At 41.3% G+C, this 14,855-nt stretch overlaps 1 protein-coding gene across 4 annotated transcripts in view; it reads left to right on the top strand.

Moving 5' to 3' along the window:
* The window catches only part of LOC108416657 (Fc receptor-like protein 5), a 110,864-nt gene that overhangs the window by 1,404 nt on the left and 94,605 nt on the right, over positions 1-14,855 (top strand). For all 4 annotated transcript variants that reach the window (XM_037547393.1, XM_037547395.1, XM_037547383.1 and 1 more), the window contains exon 2: positions 13,944-13,976. In XM_037547393.1, coding sequence (XP_037403290.1) covers positions 13,944-13,976 — 33 coding nt within the window. The remainder of the gene's footprint in view (positions 1-13,943; positions 13,977-14,855) is intronic.

Genomic DNA, 14,855 nt, shown 5'->3' with positions numbered 1-14,855 from the left:
TTGAACGTGGCATGGTTGTTGGTGCCAGACGGGCTGGTCTGAGTATTTCAGAAACTGCTGATCTACTGGGATTTTCACACACAACCATCTCTAGGGTTTACAGAGAACGGTCTGAAAAAGAGAAAATATCCAGTGAGCGGCCAGTTGTGTGGACGAAAATGCCTTGTTGATGTGAAAGGTCAGAGGACAATGGGCTGACTGGTTTGAGATAATAGAAAGGCGACAGTAACTCAAATAAAATCTCTGAGGAACGTTTCCAACATCTATTAAAAGGTGTTTAGAATTAAGGCAGTTCTGAAGGCAAAAGAGGGTCCAACCTTTAACTAGCAAGGTGTACCTAATAAAGTGGGAGGTGAGTGTAATCTGTAATGATATTTAAAATGGATCATATGGAGATTGGAATTTGAGTATTGATTACTGATCATGAAGTTTTCAGGTCTTCAAGTCTGTGTTCATCTCATTATTTCATTGATTATTTAAAAGACATCATGTATTATCATGTATTAGTGACAGTATCAGTGGTGGTGGTCAGTGATGCTGTGGACATACTGTGAGACTCTGCAGTGTTTGGCCAGTGCTCCGTGATAAACGTACTGATGTGCTGAATTTACTTTATTCAGATTAATATAATAGAAGGTGAATGTTGCTGCAGTGGGACACTTTCAGAGACATTACTTTCTCCAGCTCAGCAAACCTTTATAACAAGCTCAACATCTCCTTTACAGAAATAATACAAAAGAATTAAACAAAGGCAGAACGATCTTCTTAGAACCTCCAGATGTTTCATGCGATTCTGTTAAAATGGGAGTAAAAATTTACAGTATTGTTAAAATTTACAGTCAGAGTGCGACACTTCATTTCTTTACCCCGTTGGTCATCAGACTGGTCCTCAGGTCTGTGTACCTTCATTTGATTTTCATTTCAAAATCCAGTATTGAAAAATGGCAAATGGGTCAATTCTGGCTTTGACAGTTGTTCTCAGTCGAACAAGAAATAGCTTCATTTTACAGTTTCACAGATTATAAAATCAAAAACACACAGCAGTGGAATAAAGGCTTGATTTTAACTGCTTTAAATTAACCAACAATAAACCGCAGAGTGCACCCATCGGTCGCAGGAGCTCAGAAATCAGACTGTCATGGTTAAAGAATGATGAGGACAGCATTAGATTAGATTAGATCTGGCATTGTGGGAGGCTGTGTTACGTTTTTTATGTGTTTTTTTTTGTATAAAAACTGCACCAACATGCAACATGACTCCACACCCATGCACCTCAAATCATCAGATAGTCTCAATATTGAATCCCCAACACAGTTCAGATCAGAATAAACCATGCACAACAATAAAACTCACATTTGTAACTGAGTTTAAACCAAATAATTATACTCAATAAATTAAAAGCATTAACTGGTCAGTCCGTCGCCAAGCCTCTCTTAATTGACTGCAGCATGTAGTATCTTATATATACGTAAACAAATGGATGTACTCTATTATCCCCACATTGAGAAACATTCCTATAATAGCCTTTAAGTGAAAGCAGACTAAATGTGTATCAACAATAATGACTATAAATAAACATACATATTTAGAATGCAGGTATTTGTTAAGAGTTTGTGGATAAACCGCACTGGCCTTGATCAAACTGGATTTAGGAGCTGCACACGCTGTCGTCAGCAAGCCTCAATCCGTGTGATGCACTGGCCAGCTGCCTTCTCATCTGCGCCTCCTTCTCCTGCTCCTCAACTCCCCCACACCATCGGTGGATGAGGGAAGAAACAGACAAGAACTCAGTATCTTATAAGCCCACGAGGTCCAATAAGCCACTCAATATGATTTGCGCACTTAGGTCATTTTTATCTATAACAGACGTTTTCCTCCTTTAAACACCAAGTTATAATTTCATACCAGACATCTTCAATATAGAAAATGTAGTTTATTTCACTCTAATTATTATTATTATTATTATTATTATTATTATTATTATTATCATCATCATCATTATCATCTTAAAATCTTCCAATAGTATACCATTACCCACAGACTGTATTTCCTAGTACTATTTTCTTTGATTTATTTTATAATTATATTTTTTATTTAAGTATTTATTATAAATACTTGTTACATTTTTCTTTACCCACGCACACAAAATATCCTCACTGATCTCCACCCACACCCACACACACACACAAAGCTGTGAAAAGCTGACACACACACAGCTGGAACAAGCGCCACCCAGAGACAGAGAGACACTGATCATCCGACAGAGACACAAAGCAAATTCACAAAAGAAAAAAAACACCCGGCAAATTCAACATCATCCTAAAAACACAAACTCTTACTCCTAAATCCTCAAAGTCGACTCATTCATACTTCTCCTATAACGTGCTTTATCCGCCGCTCCTTTTTCTTATTGCTCCTTCTAAATTTGTGCCACCTGCTGAGGTGCAGATCATTCAGGGAAAAGCTGCGTCAGACACTGTTCGTCAACTAGTGATCGAGTGGGAACTGGTTGTGTGTTGTGTTGCAGTTCAGTAAGACTCTTATTTTGAAGTAAGTGTCCTCCCGCCCTCTCTTGTTGAGTGAGTTAGTAAAGAAACAGACGAGCTGCTCCGCGCTGCCTCCTCGGTCTCATTTATTTACTAGTGTTGTATGAAGACGCTGCTCACCAGCATACAAACAAACTACAAACCACACCATTGATTTTTCCCCATTCTACACCTCCAGTTCCTTAGAACTGACCCGAAACTCACCAAGTGATTTTTCCAGGATTTTAGGCCCGTCTAAAACCGCCTCCCAGAGGGCTTTAGTCCAAACCTGCGGCGTCTCTCTTTAACTCTTATTCTCTTTTTCTTTATTCCTATTTCTCTCTTATTCTTCACTCTTATGTTCTCATCTCTCTTTACTTTTCCTCTTCTCCATTTTCATTGTCATCAGCCCTGACACCCATCTCCACCCACTCCACCCTGCCTGCATCCTCTTCTTCACCTCTTTTCGGCACTGTCCATTGCTCTGGATGGTTGACCCAAGATATTTGAAGTCATCCACCTTTACGACCTCTACTCCTTGCATCTTCACCTTTCCACCTGCCTCCCTCTCATTCAGACACATGTATTCCGTCTTGTCTCTACTGACCTTCATTCCTCTCCTCTCCAGTGCAAACCTCCACCTCTCCAGATTCTCTTCCACCTGCTCTCTACTCTCACCACAGATTACAATGTCATCTGCAAACATCATGGTCCATGGAGCCTCCTGCCTGACCTCATCTGTCAACCTGTCCATCACCATTGCAAACAAGAAGGGGCTCAAAGCTGATCCCTGATGTAACTGCACCTTCATCTTGAAACCATTTGTCACTCCAACTGCACACCTCACCACTGTCTCACTATCCTCATACATGTCCTGCACCACCCTAACATACTTTTCAGCTACACCTGACTTCCTCATACAGTACCACAGTTCCTCTCTTGGCACCCTATCATATGCCTTCTCTAGATCCACAAAGACACAATGTAGCTCCTTCTGACCTTCTCTGTACTTCTCTACCAACACTCTCAACACAAAAATTGCATCTGTGGTGCTCTTTCTGGGCATGAATTCAAACTGCTGCTCACTGATCTGAACCTCTCGCCTTAGCCTTGCTTCAACAAGTCTTTCCCATACCTTCATGGTGTGGCTCATCAACTTTATACCTCTGTAGTTACTGCAGCTCTGCACATCACCCTAGTTCTTAAAAATGGGGACCAGTACACTGCTTCTCCACTCATCAGGCATCCTCTCACTCTCCAGGATTTTGTTAAACAACCTGGTTAAAAAGTCTACTGCCTTCTCTCCTGAACATCTCCATACCTCCACAGGTATGTCATCTGGACCAACTGCCTTTCCATTCTTCATCCTTTTTAAAGCTGCCCTCACTTCCACCTTACTAATTCTCTGCAATTCCTGATCCACTATCTCTCCCCCCGTTGTCCTCCTCTCTCTCTCTCGTTTTCCTCATTCATTGGTTCTTTAAAGTACTCCTTCCATCTACTCAACACTCTCTGTTCACTCACTAGTACATTTCCCTCTCTATCCTTTATCAGCCTAACCTGCTGTACATCCTTTCCAGCTCTATCTCTCTGTTTAGCCAAGCGATACAAGTCCTTTACTCCTTCTTTACTGTCCAGCCTCTCATACAGTTCATCATAGGCCTGAGCCTTTGCCTTTGCCACCATTCTTTTCGCTATGCGACTAGCCTCACAGTACTCCTGCCTACTTCCTTCATCTCTCTGGTTAACCCACTTTTTCTTAACTGCCTTCTTCTTCTGAATACTCTCCTGAACTTCCTCATTCCACCACCAACTTTCCTTGTCTTCTTTCCTTTGACCAGGAAAGACACATTCTTGCCAGTTTCTCTCACCACCTTAGCTGTAGTTTCCCAGTCCTCAGGTAGCTCCTCACTGCCCCCAAGGGCCTGTTGCAATTTTTCCCTGAACTGCCTGTAACCATCCTCCTCCTTCACCTTCCACCATCTAATCTTTGTCTCTGTCTTCACTCTCTTCCTCTTCTTTGTTTCTAATCTCATTCTACAGAAAACCACCCTATGCTGCCTTGCTACACTTTCCCCTGGCACCACTTTACAATCTCCAATCTCCTTTAGGTGGCATCTCCTGCTGAGGATATAATCCACCTGTGCGCACCCCCCTCCACTCTTACTTGTATATAAAAAGGTTTATTACAAAAGAAGATCAGCATCATGGATTGCCTGAGAGAGGGTTCAACGCCAATATGAAAACTCCTCTGAAAAACAGCTCTGACCCCATGCTTTATATAGGGTGGTTGTTTTCGTGAAACTAAGGCACAACATATCGAACTTACTTAATTGATCTCATCTGTCTGGTACTGAGAGAGAGGGAGCGAGAGGCCCATCACCCATGGCACCATGACCTTTGGAACAGGGCCCCCTAACTTAAACATACCAGCCTCATAACGTCGAATATCATAGAGTGCCCCAGACACCACAGCCCAGAGGGAGCAGAGGTGACCGTCAGTGCTCAGCTGCCCTGTATGAGCTTTTTCCTGCAGGCGTCAATAAAGAGTCTCTCCTGAGTCTCCTTCACCAAGAGGCTACAGCACTGGTCATTATGACTGAAAGACAGAATGGATAATTTAGTGCTGACATGCCTGTAAGATACGCGCACACACAGAGGGGAGTTTGGGACAACACCGACAGAAAACCTCTTAAACTTGAGCAGCTGATCTGAGGAGCACAAAGCCCCCATCGGATGGTGGGAGTTCAGTTTCTTCCACATATCATTTCTTTCTTGTATATTTGACCTGTACAAACTATATAAGTGCTTATACAAATGAACAGAAGGTACACAGAGCCTATAATGACTTTACTCTTTTAGAGATTTCTTTATGTTTTCCTCACACAGTAACTCCTCTGGCGACACATTTAAACTAGTAACCTTGTCAAATTCTCAGATCACCAGCGAGGCATTGGTTAAAAACATTTTTTAAAATTTATTTTAATTGTATTATGTATTAAAATTATATTTATGGCTGATATCCAAGTGTCTACAGAAAAAAAATAAAATAAAAATCTCAAACCAAATCTGTCCAGCTAGCAAACACAAACGTCTGGATCTCCTTTTAACAGGCATGAAAATCTATATTTGCCAGTAGTTACTACTGATTACTGTAAATCATTACTGTTGATAAATATTGCATTTATTGATTTATTTGAAAGCATGTCATGACATAGAAGTCTTCTTAAAATGACTTGTGTGGCTGTTCCAGTTTAACAGTAATACTGTATCAATCCACTACTGGCTGTCGCTGCCTCTGAGGGGCTCAGGAGTTGTGGCCATGGGAGCGGCCACACAGAGGCACATGGTGTGTGCACAGCCTCCTAAAAAGGAACTGTAATGTTTGAATGTCTTTGTCGGTGTAAAGTGTTATTTGTGGCTTATTGCATATTGGGGTGTTGTGTGTTAAGGGTTGGTCACCGTGAGGGTCAAGTTTATGGCTGTTGGTGACCTCTGCCTTTCTGCTGTGGCACTTCTTGTGATTGTAATCATGGCGTTCCCTCAGTCTTGTTCCACATTGACAACCTGGAGGGCCATTGTCCAGCAGAGTTGTGATTAACCTACACAAATACACCTGATTACATTTATCTGTTAATTGCCTGGTTTGGAGGGTGTGTTCAAGTAAAGAAAACTAAACTGTGCTGAATACCAGCCAGGGCTGAAGTTGTGCAGCCCTCCTCAATTCAATTCAAGTGTATTTGTATAGCGCTTTTTATAACAATGTAGTCACAAAGCAGCTTTACAGAAGTTTGAAAACACACAGTTACAACATATATCCCCCAGTGAGCAAGCCAGAGGCGATGGTGGCAAGGAAACTCCCTCAGTCTGGAGGAAGAAACCTTGGGAGGAACAAAGACTCACAAGGGGAGACCCATCCTCCTCTGGTCAAACAGTGTTTACAATTTAATAAGCTAAATACCAAATAAAAGCTAAGAGGATCTCTGAAGACTGGATGGTTTAGAAACTGCACTGGTAGAGGCAGTTTCTGACTGAGTCTTCATGAAAAGTGGGAGTGAGCTGAAACAGTCCCATCCTATCTCATTGCTGGTGCATCTGGATGGCACAGTGATGTAATTGAGGGTGTTGTAGTTGGCACAAATGAACAGGAGAGCAGGTTGTTGATGGTGAGGAGGAGGCCCTAATGGTCAGACTTCAGCAGGATGGGAGGGCAGTCATTATCTCAGGAATAGTAAAGAGACAAAATTAGTTCTGGTCAGGAGTGAGACTGTAATAAGTATGATTTCCCCCAGAGTGTGGTTGGTGACTCTGTGCTGTTATCGGTAGATCTGCCAGACTAAAAGGAGAGAACCAGAAGGTAGCATAGATATGAGAGTACCTTGAGACACTGGGATCCCCCCACTCCACTGTCAACAAACCTGTGTGATCGCATGAAGTGGTGGGTCAACAGCACCAACATCAGTTTACCATAAGCCTCTATGTGTCACGATTGGCTCCTCCCACTCCATGTGCGTTTGTTTTCGTTTTTGTAACTCCGCCCTTGATTGTGTTCACCTGTCCCTCACTGTCCTGTGTATTAAAGCCCTGTGTTTGCCGGTCTTTGTATTGGTCTTTGTTTGATGTCTCGGTCTCTGTTTGCTGGTTATTCCGGTTTGTTATGTCTGTCCCCCAATCTGTCCGTGTTGGCTATATGAACCTGGACTGTCTCGACTATGACCCTGGATTTGCCCATAATAAATCTCGCTTATCTCAGCGTGTGCGTCCGCCTCCTCACTCCCCCTTACACTATGCCCATGAACCCCTGGATCTCCTGCCTTTAGATAAAGGGGAAGGCTAATTATCAAAAGCTAAACTAAACAAATGTTTTCAGTCTAGACTTAAAGGTTGAGACTGTGTCAGAGTCCCAAACATTAACTGGGAGATTATTCCACAATTTGGGGGCTTTGTAAGAAAAAGCTCTTCCACCCATTGAAGTCTTCTGAATTTTAGGAACCAGTAGAAAACCAGCATCCTGGGATCGGATTAAGCGAGGCAGTTCATAATGGGAAATAAGATCTTGCAGGTACTCCGGTGAGAGACCATGCAGGGCTTTACACGTCAATAAGAGAGTTTTATAGTCAATACGGAATTTGATAGGAAGCCAGTGTAATGCTGTTAAAACTGGGCTGGTGATCAAATTTCCTGGTTTTAGTGAGAACTCTAGCTGCAGCATTCTGAACTCATTGGAGTTTATTTAGGTTCCTGTTGGAGCATCCTGACAACAACGCATTACAGTAGTCTAGCTTTGAAGTTATAAAGGCATGAACCAATTGTTCAGCGTCATGTAGGGATAATGCATTTCTTAACTTTGAAATGTTTTGGAGGTGAAGAAACGCTGTCCTTGTAATATTACCTGTGTGTTGATTAAACGTTAGATCTGAATCAATCGTCACACCAAGATTTTTAGCTACTGAACCAGGTATTGCAGAGAAGTCAGCAAGATTTAACAATAAATCTGAGCAATTATTCTGAGGAGCCTTTGGACCAAGAAGAACTGTTATCTGGGTTTAAAAGAAGGAAATTCTGCAGCATCCAGTTTCTTATATCTTTTACACAATCTTCTATTTTATTTAATCTGGATTTATCTTCTGGTTTGGCTGATATGTACAGCTGTGCATCATCAGCATAGCAGTGGAAACTAATTCCATGTCTATTTATAACTAAGTCTAATGGTAACATGTATAATGTGAATAACAGAGGACCTAAATCAGAACCTTGTTCAACTCCATATTTCACTTTTGTATAATTAGATGATGCATTATTTAATTGTATAAACTGAAACCAGTCAGTGAGGTAGGACATGAACCAGGATAACACTATTCCTCTAATTCCAACCATGTTTTGTAGTCTATGTAAAAGAATAGAATGATCTATAGTGTCAGAAGCTGCAGTTAGATTGAGCAGTACCAGCAGAGATACATGGCCTTGATCAGAGGATCATTTATCTTAACTAGAGCCGTCTGTGCTGTGGTGGGGCCTAAAACCAGATTGGAATTTTTCATACATCTTGTTCTTATGTAGATAGGAACAGAGTTGCTGGGCTACAGCTTTTTCTAAAATCTTAGAAATAAATGATAAGTTGGAAATGGGTCTGTAGCTTGACAATTCACTGGGGTTAAGATTTGGCTTCTTTATCAAAGGTTTAATCACTGCTAGTTTGAATGATTTGGGTACATGACCTAGGCTAAGAGAAGAATTCAATTATTAACTAACTAATTAGCTTCTCTACGCTGATGCCACAAAATTCGCTCTCATTTTGCTAATCTGACAAATGGTAAAGTGGGACAAAAGAAATTAAATATAAGGAAACTTTACTAATGTTTTTCTACTACACTTTTATATCCCTGTGCTGTAAGTAATTAGAAAGAAAAAAGTGGAAAAAAGAGGAGGAACAATATTAAGTGTCCCACTTTACCAATAAATCACTGTATTGTATTACAGAGTCTTTGTGTAACAGAGGCTGAGGCAGGGTGCAAGTGCGAAGTGACTTCTTTCAAGATTCAGACAATGTTATGACCACCTCATTGTTTCTGTGCTCATTGTCCATTTTATCAGCTCCACTTACAATATAGGTTCACTTTGTAGTTCTACAATTACAGATGGTAGTCCATCTGTTTCTCTGATACTTTGTTAGCCCCCTTTTTGTTTAGCCCCCATGGACCCTTAGAGCAGGTACTATTTGGGTGGTGGATCATTCTCAACACTGCAGTAACACTGACGTGGTGGTGGTGGTGTGTTAGTGTGTGTACGCTACAGCTACTAGCTACTAAGATTTACAGCTTCAAAATGTAGTGCGCTACTTAGCTACTCCCCCATCCCTGGGTATATGCAGCAGTCTTAATGCACTTCGAATGAGCTGCAGGTGTGTGGGAGAAGAGGAGAGGAGGCAGAGCCAAGTCAGTCCCTCAGAGGAGAGGAGACATGACAGAACCATGCCTCTACAAGTGCTCCTGAAGTGCAAAGATGGTGGGTCTAGACCATAAGGAGGCACAGTCCCAGCCAGCAGAAAGTCCAGACAAACAGGCAATCCATTAACTGGATCAGATGGGACAGGGACAGGACCAGCACTGTAGACGGGTAGAGTCAGTCACTAGGAAACCAGCTCTGGAGAATTTATCCTAAAAGCGGGCACTGGAGAAGCTCAGTAAGCCAGTACTGCAACATGAGGAGCCCTCCACAGGAGCTACAAGCCAAAAAGCTGACAATGGAGTGCCTTGGTAAACCAGAACCAGATCAGGAGCTCAGCACAGGAGATCATGACAGCGAAACAACTTTAGCAGCTCTCGGAGCCGCTCGAGGTGTAGGAACAGGACCATAAGCGAGAACAGAAACAGAAGCCACCCAGTGCACAGGAACAGGAGACACATGGACTAGTGTGTTAGAAGACATGGAGACCAAAGACACGTTAGGAGATGCTGAGACCATGGGCAGGGTTAGGAAACTCTGAGGCCTTGCGGTCAAGGAGCTTGGAGGTTGTACTGAAATCCTCGGGTGCAGGCCAAGCCGCTCTGCTGGAACGTGCTGCAATGTCCAGGGAGCCAAGTGGCCTGCTGTTATTTCCACGGAACCAGGCTGGCTGCCACGACCTGCAGCGATAGAGCTCTACTCTCCTTAGCAATCTCCAAAACAGTAGGCAGAACTTTTAGACCTTCTGCCACAGAGGACTCTGTGTTCCCATCACCCCACCTGGCAAAACAGGGACTGGTGAGATATCCTTACAGCCCCTCCATACCACAACCCCCCAAAAGAAATTTCCTGTGGAAACCTCCTCCTCCTCTGTCAGTGGGTCAAAGGTAGACTAGAAGAGACCCCAGAACTTCAATGATTTCTCCAATGACACACATGACCCTTTGCACTCTGTAATAATCTGTGAGTAAATGTCCTCTATGTCTTCATCAGTGTGAGAGCTGCTGTATCAAGTTGTTACTGTGCTTCTGTGTGTTTTGGTTACTGTAGTATCTTCAGTGTCCCTCCACAAATACTGGCATCCCTGCTAATCATGAGCAACATGACCTGTAAAAACAAACAATTACTTTATGATTTATTCAAAATATTAGCAAAAATCTTCTCTAAGATCTAATCATTCAAAGAAAAATGAAATCTAATGTAAAAAAAATCTTAAATCCATGTGTGCCACAATTATTGGCACCCCTAGAAATCTAAATGAAGTTTATTCTCATTCATATTTCATGTTTTAAAGTGCACCTGAGTGATTAGGAACACTTAAATGGTCAGCCTTTGCTTCTTGTTTCACTGGGGAATATACAGGAGGTGGAACACAGTCATCCGTCACTTTGAGAAAGAGAATCCAGCAACAATGTGCAACAAAATGTTGTTGAGCTCCACCAAATCAGGAAATGGCTACAAAGAATTAGCTTAACAGTTGTTGCCTATATTCACTATCATGGAAATAATTAAGAAGAATTAAGAAAACAACTGGAGATGTTAAGAATCTGCCAGGAAGAGGACGTATGGCCATACTGGCCCCACGCAAAGTGAGGAGAATGGATGACATGGACAAAGAATCTCCAAGGGTCACTAAGGGGAACTGGAGACGACACTTAGTTCTTGCTATCAGAGCTTCCCCAAACCACAGTAAACTACCACCTATATAACCACATGTAGTTTGGGGGCGTTGCTAGAAGAAAGCCTCTGCTGTCAAGGACCAACAAACTCAAGCTTCTACTGTTTGTCAAATGTTACTAGAACTTTCAGTGGGAAAGTGTTTTATGTGGATCTGTGATCCAGTAGGGCTGTATTTTTTTCCAAAGGCCCTGGACAATAATTTGGATACATGGTTATTGAGGACTTGGCTTTTAATTCTTAAACTGATCAGAATTTCTGGACAAAGTTAAACATTTGACTTAAGATACAAAGGAATCTCCAAGCACCAGGATGTCAACTGATTATCTGAGTGCTCCAAGGACACACTCCCCACCCCCTCAACTGCCCCCTTTTCCACCTCAGAACCAGCTTCCCTCCCAAACAACTATGTACTGAACCACTGATGTACTGAAGGTCACAACAGGTAAAACACCTCAAGGTGGTGGAAATGAAGAGGCGGGAAAAGGATAAACAAAAGAAACGCTGAAAGCAGCTCAAACAGAGGTTGAACTACGAAGGTCAAATAAAAGAATGAGAAACCAAAAATTCACTTCAGCTGGAAGCATGAAGGGAAGGTAGACTTTATGTTGCAGTTGTTGTCTTTTCTATAGCTTGGAGCATTTAGCAGCTCAACACTCCTTTTGTGTTTTCAGTAGTTGTGGGGGCAGACAATTCTTTTTAGCCCTCTTTTCTTCTTTCTGTAGTTTTGGGGCAGTTTCTTTATTTCAGCCCTCTTTTTTTTTATTGATGAAATGACCACCTGGGCTGTGTACTGCACTGGTCACCCCTCTACAAAGGTGTAACAAAGAGCTCCTGTTTGCCACAACCTTAAGTAGGGAGTCCGCAGGTGTGTTGGGTTGGACCTAATCAGCCCGAAGGTTTCTGGGAATTGGAGTTCCCCGAACTTATGGCCCCTTGCTGTCATTGCTCTCTGCTTGCAGCTGGCGGTGCAGGCTGGGCACCTTGCTGCTGCCGCCCTCTGCTGGCAGCTGGTGGTGCAGGCTGGACCCTTTCAGTTTCAAACTATGTTCAGCTCAAACAACCATGCTCAGAAATCTGTGTATGTGACGATGTCCTATGGTGAATTTGAACAGATATGCAGGCTAATACACACACACACACACACACACACACACAAAATATAATGTCCAAAGGGGAAAAAAATGCTCTCTCTCTCTCTCTCTCTCTCTCTCTCTCTCTCTCTCTCTCTCTCTCTCTCTCTCTCTCTCTCTCTCTCTCTTTGCACTTGGAATCTGCAGATTTTAGATTTTAGTTACTAGTGTTTTTCGTGTCTTTGTTCAGTTTATTTTTGTTTTTTACTCACAGCAGTTTGAGAGAAGTGCTGTTAACTATTAGATTCACTGCGTTTGCATGTTAAATAGTCTAACTGAGCTGCGTCTGTTTTCAAGTTTCATCAGTTCATTTTGTTCACAAAGTTTTTTGGCCAACAATAGTTTGTTCTGAAAACTGAAATAGTCTTAGAATTTCAGACAGAAGTAAACAGCGCCAACAAGCCATCATCGAAGCTGGACACAGTGGCCCATTGTGAACTGCAGCCTGACCACACCAGTGAAGCATTACGAGCCATGAAGGGGTGCCAGTAATTGTAGCGCACACATATTTAAGAACATGATTTATTTTCTGATTTTCTTTTTTCAATCACTGTACTTCAATAAAGGGTTAGATGTTTGTTAATATTTTGAATAAAAGATCAAAATATAAGCAGTAAAGAATATTTTACAGCCTGTTTGGCTCACGTTTACCAGGAGTGCCAATATTTTAGGACACTGTAGGTCTGAATGTGCTTAGACACCGGCATTAATTAAAGGGGGTGTTTCTGAAAATGATTGAATGTGAACTAAAATAACAGCAGCTGTGTGAATGAAATTATACTGGGTTCTCACTGAGAAGAGTGTCTGTCAGTGTACAGCAGCGCTGTGTCTGCATCTGAGTGGTGTGAGTGATACGGAACATGTAGCTTTTCATTTTGGTGCTTATAGTTGTATGCAAAAGTTTGTACACCCTGGTCAGATGACGTTTTGATGACTTACTAAATGAATAAAAGTCAGCACATCCTCTACAGAAAAACACTTAAATATGACATTTTTCTGCACATTTTAGTGTGAAGTTTCTGTTTAATTTGTTGACTTTAATATTTTGGAAAAAAGGGCAAAAAATGTAAAGTGTGCCAAAACATTTTCACAGGAAACATTTTATGTTTTGCTTGTCGTTTCAATGTGTTAAATTCAGAAAATAGACATTAAGTATGAATAATTCTTCTGATGGTAAACAAATGCATCATCATCTTTTACAATTGATATTTTATTGAGAAAAGTCACTGATCCGACTTTTTTCCACTAAACAGGATGTTTGTGAATTTGCTGTACAGCACAAACTCTGTCTGTAGGAATGACCACTGTGTGTGCCGACCCCTCGACCTTTAAACTCCATCAACATTATGAAATTACTGTGTTTCTAAGCTGAAATACGTCCATATTTGGAGTGCTGGTTTGTCAAAGAAGGTCTGGCACTTAAAGCTGACCATTCAGTGACCCGACTATTACCATTATTTAATTATTCAGCTTAAAAGTGTTTTGATTTTATTTAAGCCATTATATATAAGACAATAAAGTTACTGTACCTCCAGATGTTTCACCTGGTTTAAGGTTGGAATGGCTGTATTGCTGTGCTGCCCTTTCAGATTAAATCTGCCTGTGATAACAGCTAATCTTTCATATTAATGCATCATATCCTCTGTTTCTGTCTCTGCTTTAGTGCTGACTGTCCTCATCCACAGTGGACAAACAGGTAAATATTTGATGTTTATATGTGAATTATTTAATTTACATTCATAAACATTTTATTTTACATTTTTAACCTTTCCTTTAATAGATGATTTAAAAAGTGGCTCAAATGAGGGAAATAATGTTTATATGTTTGTTGCATGTTTGTAATAGTACATTAAGCTGATCATGTTGATGTTCAGTAGATCAGTGTAGATCAAAGATGTCTTTCCTTTAAGGGTAAATGTTTGTTGTTGGATTCTTACAGATCAGCCAGTGGTGAAAATTAAAGAGCCTCTTGACCAGAAAGAAATATTCATAGGAGAGAATGTCACTCTACAATGTGAAGTAGAAGAAGGAAGTGCTGAGAAGACTTACAGCTGGTATAAGAATAGAAATGTTCAGCCCTCTGAAGAGAAAAGAGAATACAGGTTTATGGCGACAGCAAATGACAACGCTGAATTTACCTGTGCAACACAGACCCAAAGTGACCCAAACGACATGAAAACCAGTGAACCTGTTAAACTGTCTGTGTCAGGTGAGTTTGTTTATCTTAATCTCTTTACAGAATATTCGAGTTCACTGAATCTATGGATCCGTTTTACAGATACAGATTTAATGGAGTTTCAAGGCAGGATCTCTACTGACCATGTAATTTATTCTTAGACTGAGAGTTTCTTTTCATTTGTTACAATATTTCCACATTTCTTTAAAACTCACAGGATTGAAGGGGGCAGGGGTGCAGCTCTACATCCCAGCTAGAAAGGAACATCCCCATAGCTTTGGCTAATGTTACCTATAAGTTCTAATAATGTTTAAAATCAAATGTTCAGAGCACATTTTAAAGATGTTAACCATTTCAAATAACATTCCTATAAGGTTCCACGTTAACTGAGATGTAACA

Source organism: Pygocentrus nattereri, chromosome 2 (assembly GCF_015220715.1).
Source record: "Pygocentrus nattereri isolate fPygNat1 chromosome 2, fPygNat1.pri, whole genome shotgun sequence".
NCBI lineage: Eukaryota > Metazoa > Chordata > Actinopteri > Characiformes > Serrasalmidae > Pygocentrus > Pygocentrus nattereri.
Note: the sequence above shows the minus strand (reverse complement) of the source record. Positions and strands in the feature narration are given on the sequence as shown.